General features: G+C 36.1%; 1 protein-coding gene across 1 annotated transcript in view; it reads left to right on the forward strand.

Annotated features, from left to right (window-relative positions):
• PYGB (glycogen phosphorylase B) overlaps positions 1 to 21664 on the forward strand; it is an 86958-nt gene that overhangs the window by 27897 nt on the left and 37397 nt on the right. Inside the window, exons 3-5 of the mRNA XM_072634655.1 lie at positions 4979 to 5057; positions 9391 to 9494; positions 20431 to 20562. Coding sequence (XP_072490756.1) covers positions 4979 to 5057; positions 9391 to 9494; positions 20431 to 20562 — 315 coding nt within the window. The remainder of the gene's footprint in view (positions 1 to 4978; positions 5058 to 9390; positions 9495 to 20430; positions 20563 to 21664) is intronic.

Here is a 21664-nt window from a genome sequence, read left to right on the forward strand (position 1 = left end):
CTCCTGCCCCCCTTCCCTGTTATTATACAGAACAACCCTATCCTCCTGTTCCTAAGGCTCAAAACTTGGGAGTCATCCCTGGATTCCTTAATGTCTCTCACTCTCCCCACCCCATATCCAAGCTGTTGCTGATTTCCATTGATGACCTTTGTCACATCTCAGATATGCCAGTTGTCTCTTCTAGAGCTTCCATTGCTGTGGTGCAAGTCCTTATCACATCATTATTAGAATATTGCAGATAGTTTGCTGCTGAGTCTGCCTGCCTCAAGTCTGTCTCCACTCCAATCCATCCTCCAGAGTGATTTTCCTAAAATGCAAGTCTGATCATGCCACCCCCTGTTCATTAAATTCCAGTGGCTGCTTCCTCTTGATTCCAGGAATACAGAATGATCTTTTTGTCCTTCTGAGTCCTTCTTAATCTAGTCCCTCCCACCTTCCCAGTCTTCTTATATCTTACTCCCTGACACATCCTTCTCAATATAGTGAGCCTGGCCTCCTGGCTGTTCCACAAAAAAACACTCCATCTCTTGACTGCAGACATTTTCTCTGTCTGTCCCCCATGTATGGAATGCTATCCTTCCTCCACTCAGTTACTGGCCTCCCTGACTTCCTGTAAGTGCTAACTAAAATCTTACCTTATTCAGGAAGCCTTCCCCAACCCCTCTTATTCCACTGCCTTCCCTGTTAATTATTTCCTATTTATCATGTGTATAACTTATTTTGTATATGTTTGTTTGCATGTTATCTCCTCCTTGAGAACTGGGACTGTCTTTTGTCTCTTTTCGTGTCCCCAGGGCTTAGCACTATATCTAACAAATAGTAGGTGCTTAATAAATGTTTCTTGAATTAAATCAAACTGATATGGATAGAAAGAGCCCTGTGGCCCAGCTTTGCCACTTAACTAGGTTTGTTACCTTCAGCATATTGCTTCACTTCTTTGTATCTTGTTCCTTTTTTAGGAAAAATGGGTGTCATCATTCTTGCATTGCTTACTGTATTGTTGCAAGGATCAAATGAGATAATGTATGTGAGTGCTTTGTAAGAAACCATAGGGCTATATATAAAATTTTTTATTATTAATGTCAGTGAACATTAGCAGACAGATCTGCTTTGAAATCTGTAGGTTCTGTGATTTAATCTTGCTTTAATCAATTTGTGCTTACAGTCTGTATTTTCATTGTTCTTTTTTTAAGATTTAGCTCAGGTTCTTTCATATTCTGGTCCCATACTAATTTACTTACCTGAAGTGTTGATTATTTCATGCTGCCTCATAAATGCTATTTCCAGATAACCTTATGTGAAAAATATCAAGCAGATTAACACTACCTTTATTTTCACTTTGGAAAATACTGCCAATAATTCACAGAATTTTTTCTATTTAAAACATCGCGTTAGCTTCCTGTACCATATCTTGCATTAAGACATATTGTCATTGCTGCCATAATCTAATTGCTGCAATCTAAAAGCAGAAAAATAATTTTTAAGTTAATTTATTTTTAGTTTTCAATGTTTATTTCTATAAGTTTTAAATTTTCTCCTCCCTTCCCTCCCCCTTCCCCAAGATGGCATGCAATCTGATATAGGCGCTATATATACATATATATACACATTCTTGTCTGACATATTTTCACATTAGTCATGTTGTATAGAAGAATTAGAATGAATGGGAGGAACTATGAAAAAGAAGAAAACAAAACAAACAAAAAGGAAAATAGTCTGCTTTGCTCTGCTTTCCAATTCCATAGCTCTTTCTCTGACTGTGGATATCCTTTGGAATTGTTTTAGGTCCTTGTATTGCTGAGAAGGGCTAAATCTAACAAAGTCAGTCATTGCACACTGCAGCTGTTACTATGTACAGTGTTCTCCTAGTTCTGCTTACTTCACTCAGCATTAGTTCATATAAGTCTTTCCAGGTTTTTCTGAAGTTTGCCTGCTCATCATTTCTTATAGCACAGTAGTATTCCATTACATTCATATGTGACAACTTGCTCAGCCATTCCCCAATTGATGGGCATCATCTCAATTTCTAGTTTTTGGCCAACACAAAAAGAGCTGCTATAAATATTTTTGTATATATGAGTCCTTTCCCCATTCTTATGGTCTTTTTGGGATACAGCCCTAGAGGTGGTGTTGTTGGGTCAAAAGGTGTGCACATGAAAAAAATTATTTTATCTACTGTATAGTTGTTAGAAAAACAAGTAATTTAATATCCAATTTTCCTATCTCCCTAAAGATTTTTTCTCTCCCAAAGTGTTACTTTACTTTGTCTTGTATTTTTTAAACATAGCACTAGCATTTCTATTTTAGAAGTTTTATCCTTTTTCATTTTAGATTTGCTATCATACATAGTAGGTACAAATTCTCAAAGTTTGATTGTGTACACCATAAAAAATAGCATCTTGTAAGGTTATTATGGTCTTTAATTTGAGTGATAGGCATACTTAATTCAAGAAATGTTTTTAAAAATAAATTTTCTTGTTGACTTTTGTTTCTATGGCAGTCATCTCTAAATATACTGTCCTTCTTTCCTCACCAGTTGAACTCTTTTCCTTGTTACAAAGAAAAACAAGTAGTTAGGCAATTGACAACATATGCAGCATTCTTCCCTCAGTCCCTGCCTTTCCTGTTATTTGTACTCTTAAAAAAAAGTATGATTAATTTTTCAGTTCATCACAATTCTTTCATTTTAGTGATCTTTTCCCAACTCTGCAAACATTTTTAAAGCACATATTATGTGCTAAATACTTTGTTAGGGATTAGAAATACAAATATGAACAACCCCTGCTTTCACAGAGTGTTTGAGGTCAGGAGGGATATTTTTCTCTTCCTGAGCCACTTAACTCATTTTTACTTCCTATTTCTTGGTCTTTGACTTTGGTAGAATCTCCGTAAATTTTACGATTGAAGGACCTGATAACTGGGTTATAGGAGTCAGTATGTAGCATTTCAAGAAGTAAAAGATACTTAAGGTTATATTCAACTCAACAAAGATTTACAAAGAATTCTTTATTTCCAGAAACTATGTGTGGTGCTGGAGATGTAAATATGAGAATGAAAAACTTTGCATTGAATTAAGAGATTAAAAAATATAAATAGACAATTGAGGAGAAAGAGAACACTAAAACCTAGAAGCATCGTGGGAAGTTTTTAGTTGGTATCTGGACTGAGCTGCAAAGAGTTCTAACAGGTAGAGGTGAAGAAGAAATTGTTCCAAACATGGGGGCAGTGTGTCCATTTGTTGCTGTTTGTCCTTCATTCTCAAAGAGGACCATGACATCAGGAAGGTGATGCCATAACTTGAAATTGAATTGGATTCAAGTGAGAAAGGGCTGTGCAGTCACCAGCCTCACTTTCTCCTCTGAAACGATTCTGAGTCTAGTAGCCATATATTTATCAGGATGACTGGAGATGGCCCCCAGCCTGTACAGTTGACTGAGATTGGATGCCAAATTTGGGGAACAGTATGTGGACCACTTTGGCAGGAATGTAGAGTTTGAGAAGGAGAATAATGTGAAATAATTCTGGAAAGATATTTTGGCTCCTGGGGAGAAGGATAGATCGTAGACTGGAGGGACTGGAACTGTGAATATCAATTAGGAGATTATGGAAAGAATGGAAGCATTAATACCAAATAGAGGGCTGTCACTATAGCCCTAGTAAGAGGTGATGAGGACCTGAACCAGAGTTGGGCCAAGGGAACAAGAGAAGATGCTAGAGGCATGCTAAGACTGAGACTTGACAGTTGATTAAATAAATATAAAGGTCTTGTAAAAGGAGAAAATGCTCCATTATCAGTTTAGTGAAATGGAAAGTATTGTAGGTTTAATAATAATAATTTACATTTAACAAAGTATGTTAAATGCTTTACTTGCCCTATCTCATTTTTATCCTCTCAACTATCCTTTAAGGAAGGTGGTATTATCATTTTCATTTTACAGGTGAGAAACAGATTTATGGAGGTTATATCTTGTCTTTGGTCACAAAACTCCTAAATCTCTAAGGTGAGATTTGAATCAGGTCTTTCTGCCTGTCCGTGGCTCTATCCACCATGCTGTATTATATTTATTGAGAATAAGAGTGAGAGTAAGGTACTGGGAAACCTTTGGAGGTGACTTTTGTTTTTGAAGTTTGTCAGCATGTTGTAGATTTTAAAAATTAGGATGTGTATTCATTTGTGACTTGTGCTTTAGCATGACAGTTTTCACTGGTTTGATTTTCTACCCTCCTCCCTTTTCAGGATCTTTTTTTAAAAAATAAGTTAAGTGCCTGACTTTTGTTTTTACATCACTGCTCTTTCCAGCCAAACCGGCCTACTTGTTGTTCCTCATACAAAACAGTCCATTTCCTGTCTCCCGCCTTTGCACAGTCCCATTTGCCTGGAACGTGCTAGAGGGAAGCTAAACTTGAGTAACTGTAATAATCAGTCTTAGTTCCAAAGAATAGACAGTGTGAAAACAAAAGACTTGCTGGACTGAAAATAAAATACTAAGTCTCTAAACCGTGACCAACCATAACCTTGAGCATAACCTTGCAGTTTGGGACTTTGTTGCTTTATCTTTAGTATGGGTGAGATGTGATACCTAATCATATGAAATAGTAAAGGTAAAAATGCTTGGAACTTATTGACTATTTTTTTTTAGCAAAAGTATAATATCAATGCAGTATGGACTAGCACTGGTCATTTGAAGAGAAGAAACTAGAGAATTTGACAAACTTGATTTTAAAATAATGTTTTTTCTATTATGAATGGCTTAGTCTGCCACCTACTTTTAAATTTATTAATGCATGTTTGATTTGAATGCCCATGGTGTATGGAAATATCTACAGAAACTTTACAGTTTTTGAAATTAAGATGGTTTACAAAAAAAAGTCAAAACCTAAGAAAGGATACATTGACCTTTCTGGTCTAAATTAATTGGGATTCATTATCATCTTTTCCTTTTATGGTTATTGAATTTAACTTTCTCTTTATTTTCAGTTGGGATTAGACTTGGAAGAACTTGAGGAAATAGAAGAAGATGCAGGTCTTGGTAATGGAGGATTGGGGAGACTGGCAGGTAATTATAAGTTTTTGTGGAGTTTTTTGTTATTGTTATATATGAACCCCTTAATTCTGCTGATTATAACATATAGTCATATTTATTGACTGATTTAATTCATTACTTCAAGGGTCCACGATTTTATACTGGGTACTTCCTCCACCAGCATAAATCACAGCTTTTTAACACTTTAGTAGAGAGTCTGTGTGAGATGTTGTTGTTGAAAACTTAATTGCCAGCCTTATGTGGTCATAGTTCTGTCCAAACTTAGACTGGTTCTCAGACTGGAGACAGAAATCTTTTGTCAGATCCTTAGCGAAGCCTGTCTAGTTTGGTATGAGTGCTTGTACTCTATTGGCTTAGCATTCAAGAACTCAGTGTCACCCCATGCTGTAGTGAAGTATCAGAAGTATCCTGCAGTACTCTGATGGAGGGGCATAGTGCTTCTGAGTCTAAAATACATAATTAATTCATGTATCCTTAACTAGTTTTGCATAGAGAAGATCTTTATTTTCTTGTAACTTTATCCTTCGCTGGTTGACAGTATTGCAAATTAGTTATGCAAAAAACTAGTTGAGAGAGATTGAGCACAAACCAAAATCCACTCATTTAAAAAAAATTAATATATATTACTATATACTATGGCACTGTATCTTTAATATAGAAGCTAATCCTTCAATCATTTGGTGGTTCTTCTCAAAATCCTGATCTCTGTTAAGTGTCAGACTGTACCCATGTAGTAACAGCAGGCAGAACTTAGGAGGAGGGCTCTTTGACCCTGCCTCTTAAAGCTGAGGAGTAACTTAGTAGAAACCTATGTTTGTCTAAGTACTTTTTGAGGATACAAAGCTCTGACCAAAAGCTGTGAGGGCTGGACTTCTGGGCATGCATAATTCATGATAACCCTTAGCATCAGAAATAGAGACTTCATATATTGATTAAACCACATTCAGCTCTGCCCATTGTTCTTCTCAGCCTCTTTTCCATTTGTCACTCCTTCAATAGTCTTGGTAGGATATCTACCTTATTTACTGTTTGTTCTCATTTTATAGCCTTTGACATGTTAACTTAGCCTGGAAATTCACAGAGGCTTTTAGGGGAGAAGAGATGATCAGGGTCCTCTGTTAACTTGCCTCACCATTTAGATGTAAATGCTTTCTGAATAGGCAGTTTTTGTCAATTTAGCCACACCAATGAAATGAAAAGTACATACCACACACGTAAAATACATGCCAGCCACACCTAAAACTTATATTTTGGGTGCTAAGTTTGTAGAGACACAAGCAAATAGAATATCGGTGGTAAGGCTAAAGCACATTGTAACTTATTTTTTCTGTTTCCCTATTTGAGAAGTGTTCTTATCTGGAATGTGCGATTGCCAAGCCCTGCATCATGTATGGGCGCTTTCCAAGGGTGATAGTAGCTAAATCGCTTCTTAGCTTTCATCTGATGTGCAGAAATAATCCTGTTTCTGACAGACTGATGCTGTTTCATCAGTTTCCTTTGCTTCTCAAGGATTCTTGGACAGTGATTGATGGGGAGAAAAGATTTGATATGTTTGGCTTTTTTACAATTACATTTAGCTGAATGGGCAAAAGAGGATGAAGAGGCAGTAGCATCTAATGTACTCATTAACTAATCACACCAATTTATTATTCACTGTATAGAGGCAAGGGCCTGCTTTTATGGCCTGGGGGTGGGGTCTTTTTATCTGTACATTTACAGTCAGAATAGGACAAAAAAAACCCCAGATTCCATTCAGTTGGTTCATGGCGTAAAATTTTTAATGTAACTATCTCAAAATAATGTCCAGATTTTAAAGTATATGTATTTGTTGTAAATAGGTTCATGTTTATTCAGTGCCTTTGTCAGTATTTGACACAAAGGATTTTCTTACATCTATGAAATAGTTCAGCAAGCAAGTATAAGGACCTGTATCAGAATACCGCTTGCTCATGTCTTTGAGCAAAGGTTAGTTCTACACAGATATTGTTTATCCATGGATTCACTTCTAGGTGTTGTTACCTTTATCTCTCATTAGTAATTATAATTTTCCTCAATTGTCATTTTTTTTCCCTCTTTTCTAGTGCAACCTAATTCCAACCTAAAAAGTCATTAATCCTTACAGTGTTGCCACATCTCCCTCCCAATAAAAGATGGAGTAGGGGAATAAAACAACGGCCTTCACAGTTCCATTTAGCCACTTGGTTCATTATCATCAGTCTTTGTGTCCTTAGACTTATTCTTGACTCCCCCCACACCATTGAGGTATATTCACACTAGCTTTTATCTAGCTTAACCATTGGTTAACCATAACATAGAGTGAAAAAGGAACTTGTATTAGTTCCATTAGTACAAGTACTAGTACTAGCCCAACATCTCTGTGTTCAAACACTTAAAGAACTTAGCACAATGCCTGGCTCACACAAGTAATGTTTATCGAATGAACAAATTGTCTTGGGGTACCATAGGTTTCCTTTTAAGGATACCACTTCCTTTCAATACTGCTTTCCTTTGAGATAGCAGGCTCAGAGTTTTTCTCATCTTTTAAAATTTAAAATGGCTTTGCATAGGAATAATTTAAGAAAACAGAAACAGATTGCAGATATAATGTGATATGATTTCAGTTTTGTACTTTAAAGTTCTTAAGAGTATTCAAAGATTCAAGAATGCATACTATACATTTCCTTTTGTAGTGACATGTTGTGGACATATTGTCCACATATGAAGAAGGACATATTGTGCTCTTGTGCCCCCTTTTGCAAGGGTTCCTTCGGCTATTTCCTTCTCTAAAGGCAGTCTAAAAACTGCCTTTCAAATTGATCTGTTCTTCAGTACATTAATGGATCTCTGATGTTATTAGTATGTATTCTTTTTATAGTATGCATGGCAGCCTTCCCTCACCTTTTAATTCTGGTATCTTTTTCTTTATTTTTTGACTTGTCCAACCCTGAGATTCCATTATTTTCCTACATATCCTCCATAGAGAATTCACCCAACAGACTGGAAGCCTTCCTTTGGTTCTTTTAAAATCTCTTGGATTTGAGCACAGTTCTTGGATTTGCCCTTTGTTATCTCTTGCACTATATAAAGAACCACCAATTTTTCTGGTAATACATGAGGTTAATGACTTAATCAGTGACCACTTGCAAAGTCATAATTGGTAGCAGCTTCACAGTCTGCTTATATCTACTATGTATAACTTTCATTTTCCTTTGGCTTACTTGCAACCATACTTCTTTTGAAATTGTGATATTCTGTGATTTGCAGCCATGAAGCATCATTTGGAGTCTATTCAAGTTAAAACAGTGGGCTTTTGTGACATCGATCAGTATGAGATCATTGTATGCAATCCCACTTAATCTCCTCTTCCTTGAGATCATTGTATGCAATCCCACTTAATCTCCTCTTCCTTATCAGTTGTGGGTCCATGTTTATTATCTGTAGGCAATACTATGTATTCACTAACAAACTTGGTCAAGTTGCCCGAGTTGGCAATATACCAATCAGCAATTAGGGGAATGATTGTTCAGCTAGTTGAGAATTCACCCAACTGTATAATATAGTTCAGCTCACATTTTCTCCATTTCAGTCACAGACATGTCATGAAAGACTATCTGTCACTTGCCTTCTTGAAATCAAGGTTTCTTAAGTTTTTAGGTAGAAAATTCAGAGATCATAGCATTTAGAATTTGAAGATGGAGATAAGCTACATTAGAAAGTCTCAATGAAACTGATGGTATTCATCCATTCAGCTAAAAAGACCTTCCCTTCCTAAATCTGTAGCAAGAAGTTGATTTGGATTTTGCTTTGCACTGCCAAAAAAAGGCTAAGAGTTATTTAGTCTCTGGAGCTAATTTTTTTAAATCCCCATATTGTTCATGTTCTTCCGTGGCAACAGATCATAGGCTTTGGAAATGAAATGAAATTTAAAGGTCACTTGATCTAATTGATTTATTTTCATATGAAGAAATTGAGACGTTGGAGAAGTTAAATGAAACAGAAGTGTGATTTGAAGCAGGTTCCTTAGATTATAAATAATGTGGTGTAAGTTTTAAGTTCTAAGACAGATGGGATTCCAAGTTTGGGAGGAACCAGGGGGTAGAGTGGTGGTAGGAAGATTAAGGCCTAAAGAAGGTAAAATTTAACCTATTCTCATCTATATCTATTTAGCCTTTGTAACTCCTGCTAATCTCCCTGAAGTTACAAATATCCTTTATTTGAATAATACCCTCTTAAAGTAAATAGTTTACTTTTATGTGCCTGAACTTTGACATGGAGCCCAGTATAATAATTTAATTTCTGTAGACATTTATAAATTGATAATAATTTTTTTGTTTTACATTTTTAGCTTGTTTCCTGGATTCAATGGCTACACTGGGACTGGCAGCCTATGGTTATGGAATCCGATATGAATTTGGCATTTTTAATCAGAAGATTATCAATGGCTGGCAGGTATGTTGGTAGATGGGAAATTTTATTTGTTTATTAATATAGTTTTCCTCTATGAGCAAGAAATCAATATTTCCCAATCTGGCTTCTAATGGACTTCAACATTTTCCTGGAGTGACTACAGGCCAATTGAACTAAAATTTGGAAACTGAAATAAAGTAGAATTGATATCACATACCTCAATTACACTTTTTCTCTTGGTAACAACGTGCTGTTGTTACTGTTAGAAACTGGTAATGACCACTCTCTTAAACTTTTTTCATGGTTCATTCCCAGTTATAATTAGAATCTGTGTTGAAGACCAGACAGTTTGGTTAGGATCATGTTATTGATGCCTGACTAGAAGTAGTGGATGTTGAAGGAGAATAGTATTTAACAGGGATGCATAACAACCAGGTGAATAAGGATGGAAAAGAGTCCAAGGAAATGTAGCAACTTTGCTGGGATATAAACTTAGATACCTTTCATACGTAAGTGTGAAATTAGTGGACCACAATGTGATACATCCTTTTCATATTAACAGGATCCTAATTATCTACAGTTGACTTTGAGTAATGATGAAAATTATGATTTTGATTTCATTAACATCCCATTGTAACTCACTGAGCTGACCTAAAGTTATCCTCTAAAGAAGTTGGAGTACCCAGATGAATCACTGTTAAATTCATGATGAGGCATTTGACCTGTTTTTGACGTGCACAGTAGGTTGTAAGATCATAGATAAAAAGTTTCAAGGAATATTTTATTTTTAATATTTATTTAATAAATTTTATTTAATATTTATTTTAAGTTTTTTATTTTTTCCAATTACATGTAAAGATAGTTTTCAGCATTCACTTTGGTTTTGAGTTCCAAATTTTTTTCTTCCTATCTTCTCTCCTAGACGGCATGCAGTCTAATATAGGCTTTGTATGTACAAAAGGAATATTTTAAATAGGGCATCAGTTTTATCTCTCTTTTAAAATACTCAGCAACTAGAAATCTGACCTGAAGTTTAGACTTTTTGTTCCAGTGGATCATAATTCAGATTATGGCAATAGTTGAAATTCTTTTTTCAGGTTTCCTGCCTAATTTTTTTAACCAGTTAAGAAAAAACAGATTTTGATCTGTTGCTTATAACAGGACTCTTCCTGACCATTTTCTCTTTACTGTCATTTCCAAGATTATAAAGAGAAACACATCCTTTGGTCAAGTTCCATATACATGAGTGTCATTGGGTAGTCTTATTCTCCTACTCCAAAGAATAAATTACTTTGTGTTATGTTAGAGTATTTCTAATTCTGAATCCACTTAATACCTTAGCTGTATAGCAGAAACATGTTTCTCTGATTATTTCTCTTTTTTCTGTCCTTGTTCTGTAAATGGTTTCCTAATTATGGGTTTTTCCTCCTCTGACAAATCGCAGCCTGTCTGTCACACCTTTAGACTGTGAGCTTCTTGGGAACATGGACTGTCTTTATCTTTCTTTGTATCTTCAGTGCTTAGCACAATGTTTGGTACATAATTGATAAATAATAAATTCTAGTTGACTAACTCCAACCTCATCGATTATCTTTGAGAGTAGGTATAACTAAAATATTCATTGCCAGTGGACTCTTTCTGAACTCAGGCCCCTAATAGCGGCTGAACAATTAACAATTAAATTCTGTCACTACCCTTGTGCTCAAAACCTTTATAGCTTCTTAATGCTTATAGAGTCATCTTCATATCTAGAGGAGGCATGGAGTAGGATTTTGATTTCTAACTCTAACTTATTAATATAATATATAATATATGAATATAATTAATATAATTTTGACACACAACATAAAGATTCACGCAGAATGAAAAGCTGGAGCAAAACTTATGTTTCAGAAAAATTCAGAAAACAAAGAGTAGTGATGATCTCAGACAAAGTAACAGCAAAAATAAGTATGTTAAGAGTTAGCAGGAAAATGACATTATATTTAAGGTGAATAATATTAAAAAATAATGATACTTAATATGTATACGCTAAATGAAATAGCATCTCAATACTTAAAGGACAAGTTAATCAAATTATAGGGAGATATAAATAGCAAAACTCAGTTGAGACCATCAGTTTGCCTCTTTCAAAATCAAGATAAATCTAACAAAAAAATAAATAAGTTAAGGACCTAAATAAAAGTTTAGAAAAAGTTAGATATGATAGATTTCTGGTGATAACAGAATTTATGGACCAAAAACTTAGGGTGCATCACAACTTCTCAGTGCTGATGGAGTCACACTGATTAGCAATAAGGACATGATCCTAGAGAGATGGGCTGAACCCTTGGACAGTGTTCTCAACAGACCATCATCAATCAATGCTGAGGCCATTGACTGTTTCCTCAGGTTGAAGTCAATCCCTCCTTAGCTGAACTTTCAACTGAAGAAGAGGTTTTGAGGGCCATTAGGCTCCTTTCATGTGACAAAGCATCTGGTGCTGATTCTATTCCAGCTGAGATTTACAAGGTAGAGGGACCATTGCTCATACAAAAGCTGACTGAAATTTTCCAGGTTATATGGCAAGAGGAGGTTATCCCCCAGGAGTTCAGGGATGCCTCCATTGTCCATCTCTGTAAGGGTAAAGGGAATAGATTGTCCTGAGACAATCACAGGGGATCTCTCTCTTAGCCATTGCTGGCAGAATTCTTGCTAGAGTCTTCCTTAATAGGCTGACTTTTCACCTGGAAGATGGGCATATACCTGAGAGCCAGTGTGGTTTCAGAAAGGGCTTAGGAATGGTCGATATGGTGTTTGCTGCCCGACAACTCCAGCAGAATTGCCAGGAGCAGAACAGAGGTCTGTACACAATGTTTGTGGGTCTGAGCAAGACCTTTGACACTGTTAGTCATGAGGGCTTTTGGAAAATTATGTCAAAATTTGGTTGCCTGGAGAAGTTCGTCAGTATTGTACATCAATTTCATGATGGCATGTTTGCCCTGGGTTCTGGATAGTGGACAATGCTCTTGTTCCTTCTCAGTCACCAATGGAGTGAAACAGGGCTGTGTGCTTGCTCCCATGCTTTTTAACATGATGTTTTCAGCCATGTTGACAAATGCTTTCAATGAGGATGAACATGGCATCAAGGTCAACTACCATACTGATGGTAAGTTCTTCAGTTTCAAAAGGTTACAAGCCAAGACCAAAGTGGAGGGAGTGTTGGTGCATGATTTTCTCTTTGCAGATGATTGTGCACTCAATGCTGCCTCTGAAGCTGAGATGCAACAAAGTATGGATCAATTCTCTGCTGCCTGTGCTAATTTTGGCCTAATAATTAACACCAAAAAAACACAGGTGCTCCATCAGCCACTGCCACACCATCCATGCTTCGAACCATCGGTTACAACAAGTGGAGAAGTTTTGAGTGCTGTGGATAAGTTCACTTAACCTTGGTAGTATACTTTCCAGGGATGTACAGATTGACAGTGAGGTTGATGCAGAGCTAGTTCAGTGTTTGGGAGGCTCCAAAGAAAGGTTTGGGAGAAGAGGTATTAGACTGACTACCAAACTGAAGATCTACAAAGCCGTTATGCTGACCTTATTGCTATATACTTGTGCAACATGGACAGTCTACCAGCGCCATGCCAAGAAACTGAATCAATTCCACTTGAACTATCTTAGGAAGATTCTGAGGATCACCTGGCATGATGAGGTACCAGACACTGAAGTCCTTGCTCGAGCTGATCTGTCAAGTATTCAAACTATGCTTCAAGAACGCAAGACCAATGGGCTGGCCACGTTGTTCGAATGCAAAATGTACACTTGCCAAAAAGACTATTTTATGGAGAACTTGCATGGGGCAGGCAATCACATGGTGGCCAGAAGAAATGATATAAGGACGCTCTCAAGGTCTCTCTCAAGAACTTTGGATTTGACTGTGCCACATGGGAGATACTGGCACAAGACCGCTCAGCATGGCGTGCCCACATAAAAAAAAGGTGCTGTACTCTTTGAGCAAAGCAGAAGTGAGACAGCACAAAGTAAACACAGGATGTGCAAATTTGGGATATCCACCCCAAATATTCAAATGGACTATTTGTGCCCAACCTGTGGTGGAGCATTCCGAGCTTCTATTGGTCTGATCAGCCACAGTCGGACACACTGATATTTCACTTTACTATGATGATGTCATTTTGGTCCTCTTCGAAGATGAAGGAGGACAACAACCAACCATATATGACACTTCTGCAAAAAAAATAATTGTTTGCCAAGACAGAAGAATGTCATAAAAATGCAGAAAAGAAGAATTATTATACATATGCTTTACTTACAGTAATTCAAGAAAATAATGGGTATTAATGGGCATTTGAAGAATCGATTCAAACCGAAATGTAGACTAAATATTCCTAAAGAATTAGTAGGTCAAAGAACAAATCATAGCAACAGTAGATTATTTTATCAGTGATAAATGGCATTAGTCTTTCATCATACAAAAATTTCTGGGATGCAACCAAGGTAGTTCTTAGGGGAGAAGATCTGTAAGAACAGATCAATGATTTGAGCATTCAACTAATAAAATCCCTAGAAAATGAACAAATTTTTTCAAAAAGTCAACATAAAAATGTAAATTCTAAAAATAAAAAAGAACTATAATTGAAATAAAACTAGGAGCTTTAAAGAACTAATAGATGTCATTAGCTAATCTAATGTTTTAAAAGTCACCAATATCAGAAAGGAAAAAAAATCACAAAAATGAAGAAATAAAGGAAATTTCAAACTTTTATACACAATTAAATGCTGACAAAACTGATAATTAAATGAAGTAGTTGGGTTATTTTACAAAAATATTAAATACCTAGATTGACAGAGGAAGAAATATAGAATTTTGATAATTCAGTTCTAGAAATATAAAATGAACAATCCTAAAGGAACTCTCAAATTAAAAAAAAATCCTAAGACTAGATACATTTACTTATGAATTCTCCCAAACATTGGAAGAATAGCTATTTCACAAGTAGCACACAGGAGGCAATGGAATTTTGGACTCTACTCTTCTAACTGGTTCACTCATGATCTGGGCAGACAGGAAGACAACTTCGGAGGGGTTAATAATCTTATTTTATTCTAGTCTAGTCTTCTCAGAGGGGTTGCTGATAATGGGAGCACTAGCTCCTACAGCGTTCCCTAATCACCCTTCTTGAAGGAGCAGGTGAGAATATAGTAGGAGCTACAACTCCTGTGGGATCCCCTAAACTTCATTGGGGGCTAGATGAGGCAAATACAGATTTCCCCCCAAGGCTTGATGAGGTCTGATAGGGCACACACAGCATTACATTGTTATATTTCCATATTGGCTCCCCATTTAATGACTGGTGTGCAGTTGCTTTATAGCCTCACAGGTTAACTTTAGCAATATTGTCATTTAGTGTAAGTGTAGTAAAAATCACGTTATGTCACTCCTTATGTCATTAGATGTTTATAGCCAGGGCCCTGGGAAATATTATCTAGGATTCTTGAAATTATCTGCTAAAAAAGAATAACAAAATCCTCTTTACTTACATTGGCTAATTACAATATTACGTAAATTGTTTGCAAAGAAAGGGAAAGAACAGATTCTACCAACTCTTTCTGTGAGAAATACAGTCGTGATAGCTAAATGAGGGATTAACAAAGCAAAGAAAATGATAGGACTATAGTTCTAATGAATATCAACATAAAAATGCTAAATAATATGTTAGCAAAGAGGCTACAGCAACATTTTTAAAATTATGTATTACAAGTAGGTTGCATTTATATTTTGCACGCAGACTTGTTTTAATCTTAGGAAATGTATACATATAATTAATTGTATTAATAACAAAAATAATAGAGACATGATTTTTATCAGTCGATGTAGAACTAGACTTTTGACAGAAGATTTGTTTTATGTTAAAGCATTATATTATTAATGTTAAAATATTAAAAGCATAGGAATAAATGAACCATTGCTTAATTTTGTAGATCTGTGATAAATATATATATCAAAACCCAAGAACTAGCATTATTTGTAGTGGAGAAAGGCTAAAGGCCTTTTCAGAAAAATCAAGGATATTGCAAGGATGCCAGTGTCCCTAGTATTATTTTATAGAGTTCTAGAAATTCTGTATCTAACAATAAAACATGAAAAAGAAACTGGGAAACTAATCATAGACAAAGAAGAAAAAAATCCTTTTTGTAGTTAATATGATATAATTACCCTTAGTTAGTATGATAATTACCCTTAGAAAACACTAAAGAGTCACTTCAAATTAAGACTAGTGAAGTGCTGTGTTACCAGATAAACATGTAAATTATCAGTCTTTTGGTATATTATTAAAAAAAAAAAACAGACCCTTAGGAGTTAAAAAAAAAAAGACATTCCTTTCAAAATATCTATAGGATGTATAAAATATCTGGGAATCTACCTTCAAAGGTACAGGAATTATATGAATACCACTTCAAAATACTCTACTGAAATAAGTAATTGGAGAAATATTAATTGGTCAGGGTTGGACTTTGTTGGTATAATAAAAATAACAAAACTGTTTTAATTTACTGATTCCATGCTATAACAAGCAAACCACTAGAGGTTTACTCTATAGAACTTGAAAGAATGATAACAAAATCAGTTTCGAGGTTGACAAGATCAAGAATCTCAAGGAAAATATTGGGAGAAAAAATAGGAAGGGAGCTTGGTAGTACCCAATCTCATACTCAAATACAAAGCAGTTCTCATTAAAACTATCTGGTACTTCTTAAATAACATAGAAGTTGACCATTTGGACAGGTTAATTACCCATGAACTGAAGTAATTGAATATAACATAATGGTTGAAAACCTTAAAGGATCCTAACTTATAGGTGTAGAGACTCACTGTTTGACCAGAACTGTTGAGAAAATTGGAAAGCAGTCTCAGAAACAAAAATCCCATAGCATACATCTTGGTGGATACATGACTTAGGTAAGTTCATATTACAAACATATTAGAGGAGCACAGCTATGAATAGGGTAAGAATTCTTGAGCCCACAGAGAATGAGAGATAAAAAACATGTTTATTATACAAAATTGAAAAGCTTTTGCACAAATGAAATCAATAGTTAGAAATAGTTAGTGGTTAACTTAGCAGTTTAGAACTACACCCCAGAAGTCACTAAACTGAACATACCTTTCTTTTTACCCAGTAGTACCACTGCTAGATTTATGCTCCAGAGAGATCAAAAAAAAGAGGAAAAGCCCTCATGTGTACACAAATATTATTATCAATTATTTTTGTAGCAAAGAATTATAAACAAAATGGATATTCCCAGTTGGGGAATAGATGAACAAATTATGGTATATGGGTGTTATGGGATATTATTTTGCTGTAAGAAATTATAAAAAGGATGAATGAATTCAGAGAAACCTTGGAAAGTTTGTATGAACTGATGTAGAAAAGTTTATATAATTTATATAATGACTAAAATGTTAGGAAGAGGGACAACTCTGAAAGATTTTGGGTTATGATTGATGTTATCAATGATTTCTTAGGACTAGTGGTGAGTCATGTTTCCCAACTCTTGGTAACTAGTCAATAGACAAGAGGTACAGAAAGAAACATGAGTTTTGAGATATGGTGAATGTGTGAATCTATTTTCCTTGATTAAACTCATTTGTAACGTGAGAGCATGGTTTATTTTGTTTTGTTTTGTTTTTTTGGTTGGTGGGCTAGAGTAAAAGCAGGTAGTATAGTGAAACCACAAAAACAAAATACATAGAAGAGAGCTGAAGGAATTTCGGGAGAAATTTTTGCACAGATGATAAGTGGGGTAGTATTAGAGCAAGTGTGGTAAATTTAGTATATGCTTAAAAAAACAAGCTGTGTGTAAAAGAGTTCTTTTTTTCTGCTCTTCTTTATATAATTAAATGTTCATATGTGTTTATATAGTAAATTTATTATATATCATACACATAATATGTACATAAAGATCATCTAGTAATTAAAAATTTTTTTAAGATCATTGGTAACTTTGAATAGGACAGTTTCTTGGAGCCATCGAATAAGTTTAGCTTGTCTTTTGTAGGAGTTTGAAGGGGAAGAGAACTATTAAATGATATATCAAGGGAATATTAGGCTGAAGCAAGGTGCTTTTTTTTTTTTTTTAAAGAGGTGTGTTTATAAGCAGTATTGAATGAATCAATAGAAAGGAAGATAATGATGATTTGAGGAGGAGGGGATGATTATAGGCACAATCTGCTGGAGGCCAGAGGAGAGAATAGAGCCATGGGTATGTAGAGTGGGGTCAGCCTTGCCAAGGAGCAAGGCCATCTTTTTATCAGAGACTTGGAGTAGATGTAGAGAGAATTTGAGATGATGTCAGGAGGTTTTGAAATGTAGAGTAAGGGAGAGGGAGTTCCTTGGGAATAACCTCAGTCTGAGTTGGGGTCCTCTGCTGAGAAGGTGGGGGAGGATGATGATATGCAAGGCTTGAGAGGGAAAAAGAAGGTTTGGAACTGTTGCTATAGGGTGATAGACAATCAATTAGGGAGGAGTAAAATGATTACTTTGCTTCTGGGGGGGCCAAATTGAAATTAAATAACTTTGTTCTACCGATTCTTCTTTATTTGCTTTGTATCAATTCATACAAATATTCTTGTATTTTTCTGAATCTAAGGGAAGGATTTGATCACATCTAGTTAAGGAAGGGACAGCAAGGTGGCACAGTGGACAAGGTTCTGGGCCTGGAGTCAGGAAGGCTCATCTTCCTGAGTTTAAATCTAGCCTCAGACTCTTATTTGATGTGTGACCCTGGACAAGTCACTTAATCCCGTTTGCCTCAGTTTCCTCATCTGTAAAATGAGCTGGAGAAGGAACGGGCAAACCTCTCCAGTAGCTTTGCCAAGAAAACCCCAAAGAGCCAGATGCATGACTGAAACAACATAATTTTTTTTTAATTTGAACTTAAAACACCCCTTAAAAAGAGCATCAGAACAGAATAAGATTGAATATAAAACTGTGAGTCTTCATTTTTACCCCTTAAAAAGTATGTAATTCTACATGTTTCTTTAACTGTTCTGATTGTCCGTGCTTCCTTGTGTTTTCTTCATTGGTCCTGTTTTTAGCATCTGTATTGCTAACTTTCCCTCTCCTCAACCCCTCCTCCCATTAAGAAACTGAAAAGGCCAGGAAAACTTTATACCAGATAACCGTATTCAAGCAAAAGGAATCCATATGGAGGCTATATCCAAATATATGTCTCTTTGCGCACTAGAGTCCCGCACCTCTCTGTTAGGTGGCAGGTTAACATGCTTCACCATGTATACTCTGGGTACATGGCTGGTCACTCGAAAGTTGTCTTTCTTTACAGTGTTGTTGTCCCTGTATATATTTTTCTTTTAGATCTGCTCACTTCACTTAAATGAGTCATTGAATCCTACCAAGGATTCTATGAAATCATCTCTCTTGTTATTATTATGACAGTAATATACTGCTACATTCATATATCACAATTTGTCCAACCATTCTCTAACTGATAAGCCCCATTCTCAGATTCTAGTTATTTTCTTAAAGATCCTCCCATCTGCCCCTCTCTATCCTCTTTCAGAATCAGGAAGGTTTTGTTCCCCTCCCCACCCCTGCCACCCCAGGCTTATCTTGATTCTGTATTCCCCTCCCCCTATTCCTGCTTGCTTTTACATTGAGTTGGAGTATTTTCACCTCAAACTCTGTGGGTGTGGGTGTGGGTGTATGTACATGTATGGGTTTAACCCTCCTAGGTCTGTTTCAGATAAGAGTATGGTTCCATCTGATGTGCACCCCCCCCCCCTTCCTCCATGTTTATATACTTTCTTCTGATGCACTCCATTAATGAGTATTAATAAATCCCTTCCTATTCATTCTTCTTTGTCCCCTAGTGTTTTCTTATCCTCCCTCTTCTTTACCCCCTTAAAACCCTCAGAACAAAACTTTTAAGGACCTTTGTTTGTCTTGTTTAAATCCCTCAATACCATCTGAAGATATGAGTTTCTGAAGGGACACTTGTTGCTTCTCCCTTATTAAAGAATGTTAACAATATGTTATAAATCCCCTTCCAACTGCTAAAATAAATGTACATTTCTAGATTTATCTTGACTCTTGTTGCCCTCTATCAACTACCACAGATGGTTCGCTGTGAACATGCAGAGTGTCAGACCACATTTTTCTTAACTCAAATCACCTAATATATGACATGAGCAAAGCTCAGGAGGGAGAGATGGTATAGAGAAAGAGAGACATGGAAGAGAGTTACTCCAGTAGATGAGACACATGAAGAATGGAAGGAGGGGAACTAGTACTCATGAGAGGGCAAAAATTTCATCCTTTCCTTATATTTTTCTGAGTATGATTATCACATATCACTTTCCTCCCAACAGCATGTCATTGGGCCGTATGGTATCACATGTGTCATGCTTAAAAAAATAAGAATGAATCTTTGTCTGAAAATATAGTTGATTTTTAAATTCCACAGTTCCCTATTCACTTTCCCAAAAAATGGACTTATTTTTTCTTGCAAGCAGTATAATTTTACCTTTTAAAAACTCTACTGCATACTATCACTTAATATATTATGCCATATTAAATTCTACCTTGCCGCTTTCTTTTATTAGTAGGTCTTGAGAGACTTACTTTTATCTTGGGATTGGTGCTATTGAAGGGAATACCTGCATTGAAGAGCTCATGGCTTCATCCAAGTATTTGTCTTGGGACCCATCTTGGTACATTGAGTGACTGACACAGAATTCCACACAGGAAATAAAAAATTTTGGATTCTTCAGGAATCCGTAGAAGAAGGTCAATCTTAAAACCAGTTGTTATATATAATTTCAAGTAACTTTACCAGGATGTCTGAATTTTTTTGGTTTATATCAGTGCAATTGGTATGATACAAAGCACACAATAAAGATAATTCCAGTCTTAGAGGAGCTAAAATGATTGCTGAGTGTTTTTTTGTTTTATTTTAGGTTGAAGAAGCCGATGATTGGCTACGTTATGGCAACCCTTGGGAAAAGGCTCGTCCTGAATACATGCTTCCTGTGCATTTCTATGGCCGAGTGGAGCACAGTGCAGATGGTGTGAAGTGGTTGGATACTCAGGTATGACAACTAGTAGGAGAAAAGTAGGGTCCAACCAGAATGAAGTGAACTAGGTACAAAGATGTAGTTACGTAGTTTTATTGAACTGCAGCCCTGTGTGCTCTGTGAGATCTGCTGCAGCCATGGAGGGTTTAGCTCAGAGCAGCTAAGGTCAGGTAGAACATTTTCTTTTTCTTGTAACTTGAACATTTTTTCACTTAGAAGAAAATGTTTAGCAGAGACAAAGCCAGTCCTTCAACATTCAAAGGAAGGCCTTCTTTATAGTTTGTTAGGGGTTGTATGCTAGTGACAAAGCAGTAATTATGTATATTATCTAGTTTATTGTTGGAGTTTATGGAGAAAATGGGATTTTGGCAGAGACAGAGGGTTCATCTTAGGTTGGAGTAGGAAGGTGGGAAGGAAATAATTTGATATAGATACCAGCTTTCCAGTGGAGCAGCACCTAAGGGGCTGCCCAGAATAGGTCATGATGCAGTCGTTTGAAATGAACCTTCAGTTCCTCTCTTGTCCCTAGCCTCCACTTTACGGCAGAGCACCTAGATATTTATTTCATTCTTTGGGGGAAAATTGAAAATTAGATCAGGTCCACTGGGGCTTCCACACAAAATACTTATTGAGAGATTAATATTTAAATTGGTGGTTCTGTAGTTGTTGAATTCTAATACATATCTACCTCATCTTAGCGATGGGAGAGGCATTGTGGTAGTGAGCTCTGCTCTATAAAGTTGAAAGAACCTTGGACTTGGGATTAAAAAGAACAGGTTTAGGACTTGACTTTGTTATTTGTTAATGGTGGGAACCTGGGCAAAGCTGCCATACCTCCCCAAGCCTCAGTGGCACATAGACAACTACCTCACATGATAATGGTGAGAAAATTGCTTTCTAAGTTGTAAATCTATGTAAATCTTAGTTTTTTCATAAATGACTGTGTGTCAACATACTTGACCTCACAGGGATGCAAATTTCTCAGCTATTACTTATCTTCATTTACTTCCTTGGAGGTTTTCAGAAATTCTGGTTCATCTTTTTGGTGGCCTTTTTAAAAATTAGTTTTATTTATATTTTTTGTTTTCATATCACAGTTCTTTCCGGGGATCTTCCC

Source organism: Notamacropus eugenii, chromosome 1 (genome assembly GCF_028372415.1).
Source record: "Notamacropus eugenii isolate mMacEug1 chromosome 1, mMacEug1.pri_v2, whole genome shotgun sequence".
Lineage (NCBI taxonomy): Eukaryota > Metazoa > Chordata > Mammalia > Diprotodontia > Macropodidae > Notamacropus > Notamacropus eugenii.